The 17979-nt window shown below is 39.9% G+C and overlaps 1 protein-coding gene across 2 annotated transcripts in view; it reads right to left on the reverse strand.

Moving 5' to 3' along the window:
• rxraa (retinoid X receptor, alpha a) overlaps positions 1-17979 on the reverse strand; it is a 115456-nt gene that overhangs the window by 5606 nt on the left and 91871 nt on the right. The window contains exons 6-10 of one of the 2 annotated variants that reach the window (XM_085413560.1): positions 15531-15715; positions 5776-5905; positions 4386-4518; positions 1727-1818; positions 54-159 (exon numbers count right to left, since the gene is read on the reverse strand). In XM_085413560.1, coding sequence (XP_085269686.1) covers positions 54-159; positions 1727-1818; positions 4386-4518; positions 5776-5905; positions 15531-15715 — 646 coding nt within the window. The remainder of the gene's footprint in view (positions 1-53; positions 160-1726; positions 1819-4385; positions 4519-5775; positions 5906-15530; positions 15716-17979) is intronic. The other variant, XM_085413561.1, reaches the window with a different exon arrangement.

A 17979-nucleotide genomic window follows, 5' to 3' on the forward strand; every position in this document is an offset into this window, starting at 1 on the left:
CAGCACCGCAAACTGGTAATGTAACAATAAGGGGTCGGTGTTTATGATCTTACCTGCCAGGCTGCTCTGGGTATTTCTGTTTGCAGTAGGCCTCTAAAGACGCGTAGACTTTCTCTCTCAGAGCTTCTACTTCGCCTGGGTTGGACAGACCTTTAGAGTCTGCGGAGAGTGGCAGAAAGAACAAAAGAATTCACTACACCACGTGGCTAGGCTGTGCTGCTGTTATTTGTACACAACTGGACATTCTTCTTCACTATAAAAAGAAAAAAAAACCCAAAGAAGTAAACAAGTAGGCGTGAAAAAGCTTTCAAATCTGCACTTTTGCCCAGTGGAAAAACTAGCATAACTCAATATGGAAAAGCATCTCCACATTCTGGGCTAGTCCAATTAAGACCGCAATTCTCAAGCTGCACCAATTTAAGCTTCACTGGACTCATCTTTGATTAACATTTCTGACGAACAAAGCATTGTGAAGTTGACAATCAATGAATGTACATTGGTTGTTAATGGCTGGACCAGATCACACAGTGTGTGAAAGAAAAGGACTGAGGGCCATTTTTGCCTTGCTGTTCCCTTCACCCCCACCCCCACCACCGTATGTTTTTTCTCCAGTCAGTGTAGTCTTGCAAACCCCTAATTAACAAGGAATCAGGCGGAAAAGTGAACAGGGGCCAGTGGGTCTGGGTATGGCCTGAACAAAATGTGAAACACAGAGGATCAGTGTGTCCAGGGTGAGCAGATCCGCAGAGCCCCAGAGAGATTCAGGGAGCCTCCCTTACTGAGTCACTAAAAACCTGGGTCACATTCATGGGTTAGTTCAGTCCACTTAGATTCCATTTGGATAAGGTTTAAATACAGAACAGCACACTCATAGCAGAAGTGCCTTGGCAAGACACGGGCCTCAATTAAAGAGCGCACTCTTTCTTTGGACCTTTGCGGGGGAACGTAGTAAAATTTACACAAGGTTGGCAAATTACAAAATAAATGAGAATTCATCAATTTCAAGTGAAAATGGTGCCTTGAGAGAATCAAGGTCAACTCAAGGAGATAGTTTCCATTACAAGCTGAGATACCAGAGCTGAGACATAAGTGATGCACAACGCAACAGCGTTCTTGAATCTAAATACGTTATATTTACTTTTAACAAAAGTCTGGCAGCATTTTGAGACCATTTCCCCAATGTGAAAAGTTGTTCCCACTGGAATTGATTAAAGCCAAATGAAAGCTGAGCCAATGAGAATAAGACACATTTGTCATTTTCTATTTTAAGCCTGCTGTGGGATAAGGTTTAATAATCAAAGTTGAAGAGTTTGTGTTGACTAAGCGTTACGCTTCGAGTCCTCAGTGACTCATATTCTATTCCTGCAACGTCTGTGTCGGCTGATTATAGCTAGAAACAGTAGCAGCACCACGCCACAGTGCACAAGATCTTTATACTTTTAATAAAAGTTGCATTTCACTGGAATACGCTGATATTCAGAAAGAAAAAAAAAAGCCAGTATACAACAATTACTCCGAAGGAAGAATTACACAGCGCAGTAGTTTGATGACCCATTTCTCTAAAAGATTTTTAGTCATTTTACATTACTGAATATATATATATATATATATATTTTTTTTTTTTTTTTAATGAAAGTTGAAACTAAAAAAAAGAGAAAAAAGAAACAAGAGTTTGCATTGTACAAACAGCAAATGAAAGCTTTTATATAATATACACAATGGTTACCTGGGTTGAAAAGGACAATAGCTCGAAGGCACCCCAGTTCTGTCTTATCCATCTGCATGTCCCTCATCTTTGACACCAGCTCTGTCAGCACTCTGCACAAAAGCAACAGGAGACAGTCAGAGATGCTACTCAGGTTAAAATACTATGTCAAGAATATTTAATTCTTGGCTAATAGGCAATATTTGTGTAAAATGAAACTAAACCAGTGGCAGAAAATTAAAGATCACACTTAACTGGATTTTTTTTTTTTTTTTTTTTTGCAAATGACACATTATTCTTGACTGGTGCATTGCAAATACGGTTTTAACCACTTTCAAGTTTGCCTCTATTTGAAAAAACATGCACACAAGCTTACTCTGGGCCCACAGTTAGATCAGTGGAAAAGTTTACAGCCCTGCAAAGTAATTATATTTAGTACATGGTTTTCATAAAACGAAAGCCGCAGAGTAAACACAAGCTGTAATCTAACACCAGTGCTCCCACTGTCTGTGTGTGACATCACGGGTGGGAGTGGTGGCGTGTGGAGTCGCTCGAACTCCTCACCCCACTTTGACTCGGTCACACCCTCTCCCTGGCACTCTTTATTTTCCCTCTCACTCCGTTTCTTTCTGCTCCTCGCGCCCAGATAGTAAAGTCAATTGTGGCTCTTAGCTCATTCTAATTCAATTTGCTCTAAGGAGGAACAACAGAGCTTAAAAAAAGACAGAGAGGGAGAGAGAGAGGAAAGGGACTCAAGCGTTTAAGTTGATCAGTCTCTTCATTTGTATGGAGAAGAGACAGTGGACCAGATAAAGAAACATTATCAGTTCTCTGCATCTTAATGCTTGCCACAGTTAATAAAGAGATGGAATATGTCCTGTGGCTGTGAACGCTGATGACTGAGCGCACAGGCTGCTGATCAGAGGCGCAAGAAGGGAGACACAAAGAAAGTACTCAAAGTTTGACTGTGGCTTGACTGAGTCTGATGACAGCACGTGCAGCTGCAAATTCTCTGCTGGCTCCAAAACTGTGCAAGGAAACATGCGCTTCATTTGCAGTTTTTAATTTTCAAAATATAATAACAATCCATGACCAGAACTGTTCAAGAGTAACGTAGTTTAAAAAATATATATTTACAAAAAATCCCAAACCAATACAAACAAAATGTAAGATATATTTTTCTTATACGTTTGACAAACTTTCATAAGGGTGGTTCCTGCATCCAGCTGCGCTGTGACTCTATGGTGCATGGATTGTCTGTATAAGATATGAGAGGTTCTGTGTGACCCCTGTTGTGTACAGGCGTAAATATTTTATATATTGGAGTCAATCAATTGTGCCTGTGGTGCTTGGCATTCCCCATTTTGTGTAACATTTCATTGTTTCGATTCAATGTTACATGAAATATTCTACAAGGGGTGGACATTTAATAGAATTTTAATCTCGATCAGAATTTTGTCTTCCCACAATTATGACATTTAAAATGAATACTCTGCCAATATAAAACGCAAAGCAAAAGCAATTTAGGCACTCTCTAAATCAGCACTTGATCATGTGTCTGTGTTTGCCTATCACAGCTGGTCCCTGCAGCACAAAGCTTGAAGTTGGACTAAAAGACAAATATACAACAAAAATCCAATGTCTGGCACAGCAGAACGCAAGGAGCTTGTCTCTTGAATTGGATCAACATCCGTTGTTTGGATTTTGGGGGAAGTGATGTTAAGAACAAATCATAATGGAAGAATGCTGTGAAAGAGTGCTGCTTTGCATTGCAGATGCAACTGAAAATATGCCACAAAATGCAGTATAATTAATGAATTAAGGCCAAGAAAAACAACTACAGATGTAAATTGCCCAAGTGCCAATTAAAGGGAGCCTGTACGACACAACAGCGTGTACATCCAGCTCACAAAGACACACTGGAATTGTTACAGTTATTATTCCACATTGGCAATATTTGTGCTGTATCAAAACCTCATGGGATTTCACAGCTGACAAAGACTTTGCTCTGAGTTTTAGTCTGAGTTTCTAATGCTAATGTGTTATCAGGAGAGAGACTGATACACCGATGAGCCGATATTATTGGCTGATATTACTCATTTGCCATTATATTGATATCAGTATTTTTAAACAGCCGATAAATAAAAAATTTAAAATATATGAAGAAACAGGAGAACTAACTTTAACCATGTTACGAGATTGATGCTGCATAGTTTGTCCACCAGGGGGCCCTCTACAACTTCTCTAATGCAATGTGTTTAGACCGCCAAATCAGCTGATCTGACAAAAGTTAGGCAGAGAATAAAGGACTAATCCAAATGTTTTTGTAACAATGAAACAAGTTTATTTTTAAATTTCTACAACATCTTAGTAAGGACTTATAAATAAATAAATACACTTAACAAATGTTTTGTGTCCCTTGATGTTAAACAAAATATCGGCTGATACTAAATATGAGTATCGGTAAGACTAATACTTTTCTAACTCTTTAACTTTTATTAACTTAAAAAATAGGCCACCTTTATAAATCACAATATTATCAAAGCACTACTTTCAGGTTGCATTACATGCTACTCGAGCACACCTTTAGAAAGTGCTACCTAATATATTATTTACAAAAGTTTTTGGTGCAGTTTCTACATGAATTTAGATGTCACTAAGTCCAAGAAAATTTAGTAACCTGTCAAAGATGGCTCCCACTCCGGCACTGTGGGCACTGTTGCGGTGAACGTGCAGCCCCGTTGCCAGCAGAATCCCGTCTTTAACCGCTATCGAGCGGTGCGAAAATGATGCAATGAGGAGCTCGTTCCAACCTGAGAAAGAGATGAGGAGAGGGACTGAGAAAAAAGTATGAGAAATAAAACCACTCACACTCTCCGAAATCCCCAGTACAAAAGTTCACACAGCATTCGAGCAAAATGAAACTGACAACAAAGGAGGGAATTCCAATGAATCAATTAAGCTGCGCACTAAAAGCATGCAGCTTTCTCAAGCACAGGCATCAGGTTATTACTAAGACATTTGAATCATGCTTTCTAAAGAGACAAGCGTGTAAACGGGATGAACTGCGCCTGCCATCGCAATAAAGACAACAGGCTTGATGCGCCAAAGCAGGGGGCTCGACACGGAGCGCCCAAGACACAAGACGCTGCCGTTTGAGTGACAGGGCTCCTTTAACTGTTCTGCCTGGCAACACCCGCCTCTTCTCCCCAGAGTTGAGTTGGGTATGAGCGGAGCCGGGATGCTTTTATCTGTGATACAGCAGAACTAAAGCGGTTATTTATAGAAAACCTGAGAGCAGAGACGAGCGTTGCCGAATAATGTCTCTCTCCCCGCTTTGCTGAAGTCTTTCCATCTTTTTATATGTGCAAAGGATAAGAATGATGGGAGGATTTATTTATTTTAATTTGTTTTTTTAGGGTAAGGGATGGGTGCGTTATAGCATTTTTTTTTCCTGGAGGAGGATTTAGAAAATAATGGTGTAATTTAGAGTGACAAGCAAGCAACAAGGGCAATGTGTTGGGAGAACCCAAAAGACCTTCCTGCATGTGACGTTAGTGACTGTAGCAGAAGTGACAGATGATTCACTCTCCGTTTTACATCGCTGCTTCTGTGATGCTTGCTTTTCCTCATACAGCAGATGCATGAAGAGACTCTGGGTCTGTCTCTTGCATCAGTCACATGACCGAGAGGTATCCAGTGTTCTCTTTTTTTCTGACTATATTATTAATGTTCATGGGCATCTGTTGTATCTACAAATGTGACTTATTTAACAATGAAAACAATGTCCTGTGATTCTGTTATCTTTATTTTTATTTTTGTTTAATCCTTGTTATTTTAAACAGCAGCAATTACTTGCCTTTTTAATACACAGTCAGTGGGCATAATACAATACATCTTACACTGAGTAATCAGTGGTTTGTTGAACCAGCAAATTTGATTCAATTTATTCATATAACAATGACCATTGATTCCAACCCATATCCTGTTAATTATATATCATCACTGCCAATCACTGCAAATTGTTTGCTGGTTAGATCATGCAAAATACTTAAGTCAGCTCGACAGACCTGCTCGTAGAAGGATGACCTGGTCGTCCAGCGGCAGCTCAGAGAAGTGGGGGATTCTTTTAGCCCACTCAACCAGGGTAAAAAGTTGTTTGTCAGCTGCTTGACAGATATTTGTCACTGGGTCGTTGGGCTGCAGGGGACGAGAGACAAAGATAGAACAGGTTAAAATAAGTCAGAAAATCAACTACAGTGTGAATTAAATAAGATTGAAATGTTAGCTTAATAATAATAATAATAATAATAATGGATTGGATTTATATAGCGCTTTTCAAGGCACCCAAAGCGCTTTACAATACCACTATTCATTCACTCTCACATTCATACACTGGTGGAGGCAAGCTACAGCTTTGTGTCTTTTGGCTGAGAGCCTTGTGCTAGGGCATAATTGAGCTACAGTGCTATGACAACGTATTTCCCCACCCTTCCTGATTTTTTAGTTCTTTTGCATATTTCTCACACTTGCTACCAATGGTGGTACAACCAGGTATTAGGGTTTAGGGGGCAATTACTTTTTCACATGGTGCAAGGAAGGTTTCGATTTCCTTAACCTTTTAAAGCCAAGCGTATCGTATTTGATGCATGTGTTTTTGTGAGTTTTTGAGACTTCTATATCATCAGCGTGACTTTTTTAACCCTATAAAATATAATTGGCATAACACATTTTTTAACACATTTTTAATGACTAAATTGCAAAAATATGGCTAATGTAGCAAATGTAATACAAATTAAAACTCATACATATGCAGATTAAAATTTGATATATCAAATATTTTTTTATATATATTTATGTAGAGAGATTTTCTATAGATTTCTGGCAGTTATTTCATGGTTCAGGTTTTAAAGGGTTAGTAAATTTAAAATATTGATTTTAAAACTCCATTTGTATTTACTCAGTATATCTTTGTCTAATATTAAAATTTGTGTTATGATCTGAAACATGTAACTGTGACAAAAGTGCATAAAAAATAAGAAATCAGTAAGGGGCTTTTTTCATGGCACAGTACCTATAACTACGTAATCACACACACACTGACACCAACATGAGTGCCCGCCGTGAATAATATCTTCTAAAGAGGTACGGTGAAAAAACAAACAGTGATTCTGTCTCAGCTTGTGGAGGAAATACCTGCAGAGAGCTGTCAGTGAAAAAACAACTTTCGCTGAGCTGACTCTTTCTTTGGGGACCTTTTAGCCAAAACACAAATCAGCCTCTCTGACAGCTAGTAGAGCTCAAGAGGCCCTTGAGAGGCTCCACTGACACTTTACTACAGAGCAAGTGGTTAGGAGCTCAAAGAGGACTTTATCACAGCACCAGGAACGGCTTTGTAAAAAGGTAAACCAATGTGCTCACAGTAGTGCTTCTAATAATGATTGTGTAATTATGCTGATAACCACATTTGGCAGAAATGACTTCAAGTAACACCTCTCAACATCATCGTGGATGAATTTGGGTCCTTTCAAATCTCCCGTTTTTAAGTAAGATCATTGAAAAAGCAGTTTCTCAACAGCTCAGTTACTTCTTAAAACAGAATAATTGCTACGATGCCTTCCAGTCAGGTTTTAGACAGAATCACAGCACTGAAACCGCTCTGACCAAAGTGTTCAATGACATATGTCTGAATACAGACAGTGGAAAAATGTCAGTCTTAGTTTTACTGGATCTCAGTGCAGCATTTGATACAGTTGACCACAACATATTACTCAAACGACTGGAGAACTGGACAGGTCTTTCAGGAACTGTACTAAACTGGTTCAAAACATACGTAGAAAACAGGAACTACTTTGTATCAATAGGTAACTTCACATCTGAGCAGACAAGTATCACATGTGGAGTTCCCCAAGGTTCCATCTTGGGACCCCTTCTGTTTAACATTTACATGCTCCCACTGGCACAGATTATAAACAACAACAAAATAAACTATCACAGCTATGCAGATGACACACAAATATATATCACAATGTCACCAGGAGACCGAGGCCCTGTACAGGCTCTTGGTAAATGCATTGAGGAAATCAATGACTGGTTGTGCCACAATTTTCTCCAGCTAAACAAAAACAAAACTGAGGTAATAGTCTTTGGCGCCAAAGAAAAACGATTACAGGTCACCAGAGAACTTCAATCTATACATCTAAAAACCACAAACCAGGCGAGAAATTTGGGTGTAGTGATGGATGCAGACCTAAACTTAGAAAAACACATTAAGACAATAACAAAGTCAGCTTACTATCACCTCAAGAATATATCAAGGATAAAAGATCTGATGTCTCAACAGGACCTGGAAAAACTAGTCCATGCATTCATCTTTAGTAGGCTTGATTACTGTAACAGCATCTTTACAGGTCTACCTAAAAAATCAGTCAGACAACTACAGCTCATTCAGAACTCTGCTGCTCGAGTCCTCACTAAGACCAAAAAAGTGGACCACATCAGTCCAGCTCTGAGGTCCTTACACTGGCTGCCTGTCCGTCAGAGGATAGACTTTAAAGTTCTGATGCTGGCCTATAAAGCTCTGAATGGTTTAGGACCAAAATACATCAATGACCTCCTGACCCAGTATGAACCATCCAGATCCCTCAGGTCATCTGGATCCGGTCTTTTATCAGTTCCCAGAGTCAGAACCAGACACGGAGAAGCTGCATTCAGCTTTTATGCTCCTTATATCTGGAACAAACTCCCAGAAAGCCTCAGATCAGCTGAAACACTCAGTTTATTTAAATCCAGGTTGAAGACTCACCTGTTCTCAGCTGCATTTGAATAAAGCACCAAATCCACACTTTAAGCTTAAATTTCAAAACTTACATTTAACTACTGATTTTATCTACTGTTCTGATTTTATCTGTTTTGATTTTATATACTGTTGTTTGTTTGTTTGTTTGTTAATTAGTTAGTTAGTTTATTTGCTTGTTTTAATCAATTTTAAATCATGCTTTTTATTTGTTCTTGTTTCTAATGTCTCTGTAAAGCACTTTGAATCACCTTGTTGTTGAATTGTGCTATACAAATAAACTTGCCTTGCCTTGCCTTTCTTCACTACGTTGCTGCAGTTCATTAAGAGCATTTGTTTATGCACAGCTCTCTTTAGGTCCCACCACAATATTTCAGTTGAGTTGATATTTCCACAGATTTGTGGGCCAATGCAACAATTGAAATATTTTTTTTCAGCCAATCTGTTGTGGTCTTGTTGCTGGCCAGTTATATACGACCAAATTTTGGTCACATAACCGGAAGCTCTAGCAGTCAGACAAATGGCCTCACATTTCATCGTGAGTTCATCGTTGACCCAAGGACAGAAAGGTCCCCAGGTCAAATCATCATGCCTCCACTTCTTTTCTTGACAGTTGGTATGAGGTGTTGTGTTTGGTTTTCACCAAATGTGATGCCGTGCATTATGGCCAAACACTCTGTCCAAATGGCATTGCTTGGGGTTTTCATCTCGAGGTTTGTTCAGTTGCAACCTCACGGACCTAAGCCATTCTGTCATGTTCTTTGACGAGTGAAGAGGCCATACTTGTTCGGTCTTTTGTTATGAACTTCAACATTTAGCACGCTAACTGAGGCCTGTCTGAGATCTTTGTGCAGTGCATCATCTGCCCTTGGGGTGATTTTGCTGGGACGTCTGCTCCCCACTGGGAAGACTGTGGTATTGTGTTAACACGCACCTGAAAGCTCCAGACCGGCAAACTGCCAAAATTGCTTTTATAGAAGTTGTCATAGCTGCACCAAGAGCAAAAAAAACTTGTCCATTGATAGACAACGCAGCATACAAAATGTAATTCCTGAAAACAAACGTTTCCCGCTCACCAAAAAAATGAAAGGGAAAAGAATGTGTGCACCTTTTTAGCTTTAGTCAACAAAATAATGGTATGAGCCTAAATAAATGCATGTCTTTTATTTAGAGCTTTTTTTTTTAACATACAAACTGAAGTTGAGGTGAAAACAAAGCCAGATTTGATCCTTATCTGCTAATGTATATCTAATGATAAGTGTGTTCTTTATAGAAGAAGACAACTTCTGCATGCAATGAATGCAAAATTGCAAAGACAAGGACTTGTTCTCCTTAACTGTCCTGTCACATTTGATTCAAAAGTATTGTTCTTTGACCCTTGGGGAGTAGCGGTAGAATACTAATGCAATGCATACATGCTCCATGACTAACTCAGTAAACTGTAACTCCATCTGGGCTTTGGGTTAAAAAAATCCACAACAATACTGCCATTCTCTGACAAGTAATTCACAGCCATCCCAAGAGTACACATGCTACTCTTGATATGCGTGTGTGTAAACAAAGGCTTTGTGAACATGCTTTTGTGCATAATTTTAAATCAAGTCAGCATCCCTAAATTCTTTTTTTTTTAATTTTTTTTTTTAAATGACATCAGAAACAGCAGTATGCGACATTACGTGATGGCAGAGCTTCAGTTCATCCTTTGTCAAGTAGCTCCACATGAACTCGCCCTCTGACAAAAACAGTTAGCAACTTCTCCCCAACTTCTCCTCCAAATCCCACAGATCGATGCTAAAAGCTAGGAGGATCCTGACATCAACTGCAGCTCTCCAGAGGAGATTAGCTCAAGATGAAGGAGAAAATATCTCTTCACTCACATTCTCCTTTTATAAAACACAGGGCAAAGACTATCCCATCCTCTCCACTACATTCCCTCCCTGCGGTGTGAAACTAACACACTGACTGCAGAGCATCACAAATACGCAGCTCAAATCTGAAAAACTTAAACCAGACACAAAGCCTACACTGTTTTGAAAACTGTAAGTCATCTTGTTTTTTTTTTCTTCAGGGAGAGAAAGAAAACAGGCACCTTATGAATATTTCAGCATCTGATCTCCGTGGGAGATGTGGACGCCGCAGCTCAGTACGACAGTTTTCGTGAACTGCGCTTCCTCCCCAAAACATAAACAGATCCGGTTAATTCATTCCAAAGGGCACAGCCCGCCAAAAAACAAATAAAAACCACAGGGGGCTTCAGCGTGCGCCACAATTGAGCCACCGCTCCCCGTAAGAATACAAGTCCCAGGGTTCTCGTTAAACATGGCAAACCTTATGAATGTTGCATGGCTATCTTAGCTGTGTTTAGACTGACCTGGTTTCTTTGTCACCGTCTGTGAAGATGACGAGGAGAGGGGCTTACAACTTCCTCAAACAATTCATCTAAGTACAGCATTACATCTACTGTACTTACTGTTCAAGCCAAAGAGTGGACTTTAGGATGTTATCAGCCCCTGACCCATGAAAGGATAACCTCTACAGTTATAAAAAAAAAAAATATCTCACAGGTTAGGTAGAAAGACTACTTTTTCTTTTAATTTGGAGATTAGTGGCAAAAAATGTGGAGGAAAAACAGCAAGAACACCAAAAAACCCACCTGACACAGAGAGTAAGGTCATAAACGGACATTTACTGTTTTTTTGTTTTGGGTTTTGTTTTTGTTTTTTTTTTTTTTTGGGGGGGGGGGGGGGGGGGTAGCTTATTTAGGCATTTTTTTTATACGTCTGCCACAAACAAAACTGTCTGCAATCCAGGCAAATCAAAGTGTTTCTAGCAAGACACCCTTCCACTGCTGCGGTCGATTAGCAACTTGCATTCTTCCCTATGAAATTTTCATGGGGAGACAAAAGATTTGCTCTTCAGTCTTTCATTATTGTGCTTGAACCACACTGTACTAGAGTGACAACAGAGAGAAAATTGGGTACTCACACAGATCAGGATAAAAATGAATTACTCAAGTGTCCCACTTTTTAGATTTAAAAAAAAAAAAAAAAACAACAACAAAAAAAGCCTTTCTTCATATGTCATAATTACAGTTAACAGAAAGATAAGACCTTTTATTAAAATTCTCCATAAAGTAATTCAAATATAGTAGAAATAACAGCAAGAAATAACACAAAAAAGAAAGAAAATGGGATGTATAAAATGGAAGTAAACCCTAAGGATTAGTGAATGATAACATTTTCCCCTCTGCCCTTCCTACTTAGAAGAAGACCTCTCTCTCACTGACTAAAGGCATATTACTAACGACTGTTTAACTCCTGTTCTAGGTCAGCATGAGATAAACACACCTTATTCAGCTTGGCCAGACCCCGACCATTAGACAGTGGCGGTGGCCTATTCATGGTGTACACTCATGACCCAGGTCATGTGATTAATTACAACATGGAGCACTGGTTCTCAATGGAGACCTGGTAGGGGGGAGGCAGGGGAACAGCATTTGGATAGCAGAGGAGTCCTTGTGGTCAGGACAGAATGCATGCCAAGCCTCTGCCAACATTGCAGGCTTCACTTCAATTAAAGGATCCGCTCACTCAAATCAAAAAACAAAATTATATCTCATTTTTTATTCCTCGTCATATCCAGCTATACTTAATGTCCTGGTTTAGGGTTTATATACAGTAGTGGCTAAGAATTTTAAATGCCCACCACAGCCCAGGCTACCAATACTTGGTTGGTGGACAAACTGAGTGACACCAATTGTTGCTGGGCATCTCCTACCAATAGCCTGGAATCCAGTTCACCTTTGTGAGGTTTTCCGCTGCTTTCATCATCATGAAGAAGCCCTGTACCACTTTTATATATATATTCACATATATCTTACAGTAGCTTGGTAACATTAAGTGCAAACACAGCTAACATTATGAAAGATTTTTTATGGTTGAAGATAATTAAAGAACAACTTCTGTTTATTCTTCTGGCAACAGTGTTTAGCCTTGTTAGACTCTGTTACACTTTATCTTTTTGCTAAGCCCATTGACTAGTATGATGACTTTGCCTCTGGGGGCAGTGGGGATTTTTCACGGCTTCCAGCGTGAGGATATTGGACTCTCTATTCCATTAGCTACTCACTGCTCATGAGAGAAGATTCAGTTGATAAATATTTAAATCTCTAACAATAGCTAATATTCGTGAGATTATATTTCGATAAATACCTTTCCTCTGTCTTGCTTTCAATGCAGACATTTATTTTATTTATTTCCATGCATCGATTAAACTTTGGCTACAAACAGACAACAAAAAGAAACCAAAAAGCTCTTGACCCTTGATGACCCTGAATATTTGTGTATTTAACAGGCAGATATCTGTTTGTAGCTTAGAAGGTAAAGGAAGGCGACTACCAATAAAAAGGTTAGTGGTTTGATCTCCAGCTCCTTCACTTCACATGACCAAAGTGTCCTCGGGCAGAATACTGAATCCCAAATTGCCTTTGATACATTCATCGGTGTAATGCATTACATTTAATTTTTAAAACTATTTTCAGCATAATCATATGATTTCCAATATGATTTTGCTCAGGAGTTGGCAAAGAATACATTTAAAACAAGCCTTTAAACACTTTCATTGCGGTTTTCTAATCTGTTGTGGAGGCCCTTAGAAATCTTCCTCTTGGTGTTGGGCAGGCAGCGGGCATCGAGAGACCCAGCGTGGCAGAGCCCAAACACTCAGTGCATTAGTATGTCTGAGCTGCTAGCCGCTCCCCCATGAATCCCTACTCCTCCTTCCTCTCCCTATAATGCCAACGCTCATCTCCTACATTTCCATCTGGCCCCCCGAAAATAGCTCCCATTTACTCACATAACAGCCTTCACATTTCTACCTTTACTTCACAAGACATTTCCTTCCCCCGAAGCAGATGAATCCCAGAAGAAGTCCCCTCTCTCTCCCTCCCTCATTCAGTCTCACTCTCCCATCTCTCCCCCCTCCCCGCCTCCTTTGGTAGGCTTCTGCACAGCTCCTCTGTTTCCCATGTTTCCCAGCAGAATTCCTGAGAAAGCTGAGGCTTTGTGGTATGCTTTCAGGAACAGTCTGCCTGTTGCATTATTCATCACTCCTAGTCGCCACTGTGTCAAAGACAGCCCACAGTGCCCAGCTGATACTAAGGGGCATATATGAGGAAACACACAGCTGAGTGAAGGAGCTAATAGACCAGGTAAGCTAGTTCCTGAGTCCACAAGTGGTAACCTAAAAAGCCCCGAAGGAGATAACAAAGGTATTTATATTTGATATTCAGTAACATGTCTACCATCAGGCAGCAGGTAGATGAGAAAAACAGCCGCAAGCTTTAAAAAACAGGGAACTAAAATGTGTAATTTATCTGAAACATGGTTGATGTGAAACATTACTACAGCAAGCATATCCACATGCAGGCAAATCTGACTTGACTTATATGTTTGGCACTCTTCACTGCAGAACTGAAATACATGAAGCACTCACACATGGAAAGAATTAAAACAACTTGTGGACAATGGTGGAGCAGCTCCAGTGAGTCTTTTGAAGCATAAATTTCTAAAATATAACTCATAAGCCATAAATCTAAAAGTGAACAGCTCTTTTATACTAACTGCAAACCACTACATTTAGTATTTAGCATGCATATGCAGAGATTTTAAGTTGCCTTTTAACTGAGATTCATTGTATTTACTGTCCAATACCTAGGAGCTCCTAAGTGAAAGCTGTTGGGAAGCTTTCACATTTAAGAAAATGACAAAAGAAAGAAAGAAGTCAGAACACAGATGTTGTGTTTTTCAAGCTTCCAGTCAAGATGTTGAAAAAAATAGTGTTAAGCAATAAATGCAATAAAAAAGACATTTTGACAATAATTTAAACAGTAGAGGAGATCTAGAAATGAATCAACCTGTGCTTAATGCTAAGGCATTTTTATTGACAACTAATTTCCAGCTAATCAGAAATTAATAGTTAAGTATGACTAGTACCACTGGTATAACAATGGTGCATATCACTAATTAGTGTGAATGCTGAAAAGCATTCACAGTATTGTTATTCTTAAAGTGACAATTTCAATAAAAATTGCCAGTTATTTTAACTTAAATGAATTAGAAAAATGTATTATATCATTAAACAGTGCACGACTGGATGGGTCTCGCTTATTCAAAGAAAACAAGCCTATGGTGTCCATTAACACACACAAGTTGGCTTTGGACCAAGAGAAACTCTGATATGATTGTGACACATCAATCTTTCATGAACTCACTCACTTTAGCCAGACTGCAACAAACCCTTCCTCCTGCTACTGCTTAGTTTGGATAATGCGTTGATTATATTCCATTGCTGGCATGGACGCAGATAGCTGGAAACGGTAGAGTACGGTAGTTATATTTGTTATATTTCTTTGAAGTATAACAAATTTCTTGGAGCACATGCATAGCTGTAAACTAAATTCTCTGCAGAAAAGTCCATCAGGTCACAAAAAATAGACGGGCACTCGGAAGTCCGTACGGACCCTCACGGTCACGTCCGATGATCAAATTTCTGGCACTTGGACACAAGTGGAACCGAGCAGACTCACAGACATGGAAAGCATGATAAAGGTTTAATCGGTGAGGAAGGAGAAATATTTGAATAAGTTCACATCCTCAAGTTGCGATGAACCCAAACCAGTTAAACTGAGAGATTATTCAGTCTGGACATTTGAATGAGTTGGATGAGTTTGGTTTTCTTGAGAACACCATTGGAATACTGAATGTCTTCAGGTGATCGTGACTGAAGCTGTGAAGCCAGCCAAGATGAAACAGTTGACAGATAATCATCCTGTCAAGTGAGTAAAATACTGAGAACGAGAAAAGAACTCAAAGCAGTAACCACGGTATCAAATGGAGGGAACTAAATAGGTGGAAAAACTGACCCACCATCCAAAGTAAGTCTAGATAAATCACTGTGTGTGCTCCTATGAGTGTAAATATAAACATAAAAATCATATAATCTGAATCTGCATTACACAAAAAAACTCACCGAGTTTGATGGCACACCGAGGTTGGTCTCGATGTAGGTCTCGGTTTTAGGTTCTACTGCTTCCTCGGCTTCCAGGATCTTCTCCACGGGCATGTCCTCGTTGGCGCAGCTGGTAGACTCTACCTCGTTCTCATTTTTCTCCTTGGCTCGCTGGCGCTCCTCCTGAACGGCTGCATGTAACAAAACTGGTTTCGGTCACTACTGCTGTTTTACAAGGTCAGTATGTGATCAAAAACACACTTTGAAAGAAAGAAAAATGCAAGCTAATAGGGTTTTGACTGTGAAGCTTAGCAGCTGTTTTGGTTCACATTCACAGTTTGGTTCAATGTGATAAATAAACTGTGCACTGCAAGTCCTGCAACTAGTGAACAAACATCTAGCCTGAGTCTGTTTTCAGTGCTGAATCTTCCCCTTTGATTAATTACTTGAATTCTTGCTGCGTTTGTGAGTGTGGAATAATTGTCCACACTCGGCTCTACATCGGTAGTGAACTAAATACATATCTGGTGCTTGTTCATGGCTGCTCGTGCTTGCCTGAGTCTGTAATTTAGTGTTCGACATTAAGTGCATCTTGGTAAGCAACTGAATAGTTCATAACTCCGAATGTACAATGCCAGCAAAAACATAGCCGAGAGAGTTTAATCATCAATAATTGCTTCAGCAGTGAGGATGGAAAACAGAAAGACCTTGGGTCTGCATTATGTACAACAAAGCAGCATGGAAATGTCCAAGGACATCTTCCAGTTTCCTTATCAAAGATAAGTCTTCTTTATGCAGTGCTCACTGACATACACAGATCATTTCTAGATAAATAAATAACATTTGGCCTGTCACTCTTTTGTTACACCATGAATGGAAGCCAGAACATCTAAAAAAAAAAAAAAAAGTCTCAGCACAAATCAATGAAGACTTTATCGTGTCTAAAAACACATTCAAACGCAACCGTGCTGGTTCTGTCATCCGATTGGCTTGGCAAGCAGACACAGGAAATGGTTTGTGTGCCGAGCAGACACAGAGACTCACTGCGGCCGAGGCAAGAGAAACCGCACCTCCACCCTCAAGTGAGAATGAAAAAGACGCATGTCTGTGTGTTTTCCGTCTTTTCAAAGGGCTGTAATTCACTTAATTCAAAACACCACCGAAAAAAGTACTGTGGCTTTTTTTTTTTTTACATGTTTTTCTTCCAGCCATGGATTAATAAAAAGCTCTTGACATAATGTGTTTTGTGATAAAGGGCTGTTGGAAATTTAAAGTCAGCATGCAGGTTTATATACACACACCTGGAGAGCTGCACTGCCACACACACACACACACACACACACACACACACACACACACACACACACACACACACACACACACACACTATCGCACACAATGGGGTTTCAGATCTGACTGAAGATCTGTCTTCTTGAGTTTCCCTTACTCTGGTTTCTATTCCAAGTCCCGAATCAGAGAGGCCGTGGTCTTGTTGTGGGGGGGAAAGGAAAGCAGGGGTTGTTAGAGGAGGAGAGGGAAAGGGGCCCCACTTTAGAGGAACTGCTGTCTGGCAGTGGAGGTCAGCTCAAGGGTAGAATACTTGTGTTGGAGTCAGGGAGAGGTGAGGAGGGCTGAAATCATGTTAGCTTTATTCTCCCCTCCTCCTCCTCTACTCTCCTGACTGGGAGAGCATAAATTCATTTAATCCTGTTTTTCTGTGGATTCGCTCAGCCTTTTGGGCTACTGTTGCCATGTTCTCCAACCACAGCCCCCCGGGCTGCATGGGGAGGCTTAGGCAGCATTGCAAGTGAGGCAGAAGGCAGTAAATGACAATATCCTTGAAAGGAATAAAGAGCCCAACAATGACATAAATAAAAACAAGAGAGAGGAGATGGGAGGCCAAGTAAAGGTCAGGAAAAAATGGCCTTAGATAGAATATCCTCCAAAACATACCAATGAAAAGAAGAAACCTATTCTCCTCATTAACTGTGTTTTCTTCAGTAACCACCCACAGACACCTGGTTAACACATGCTGCTGTTTTTGCATCCTTAGATCTCTTAGCCATCTCCAAGCATCAAGTAGTGTAATCTATGCACTCTTTTCAGTAAACATGGTTGCCTTGATGAAGAAAGGCAGTAACTGGCTTGTTCAACGTGCAAAAGAGTGCTTAACAGCACTGCTGAAAGGGCTAATATTTCTAACACCTAGATGGAGTGTTAAAATTCACACCTCACAGAATGTTTTTCCTCCCCTCAGACAACAGAACCACTTTCAACCCCACTGTGAGCTTTCCCTGGAGACGCTTTACTGTGCTGCTCCATAATGAATTACAAAAGCTATCTGTCAATTCAGTGTTCACGTTGTGTTGCTGGGTTTCTTGAACTGCTTTGAGCCAATATAGCCATATTTAAAAAAAAAAAAGAAGCTGAAGATGACATGAGAACTTGATATAAAAACAAGTGCATGGGT

The sequence above is a fragment of the Rhamphochromis longiceps genome, linkage group LG7 (genome assembly GCF_057381845.1).
Source record: "Rhamphochromis longiceps isolate RC_006_pf linkage group LG7, R_longiceps_female_GT1.1, whole genome shotgun sequence".
Classification (NCBI taxonomy): Eukaryota; Metazoa; Chordata; class Actinopteri; order Cichliformes; family Cichlidae; genus Rhamphochromis; species Rhamphochromis longiceps.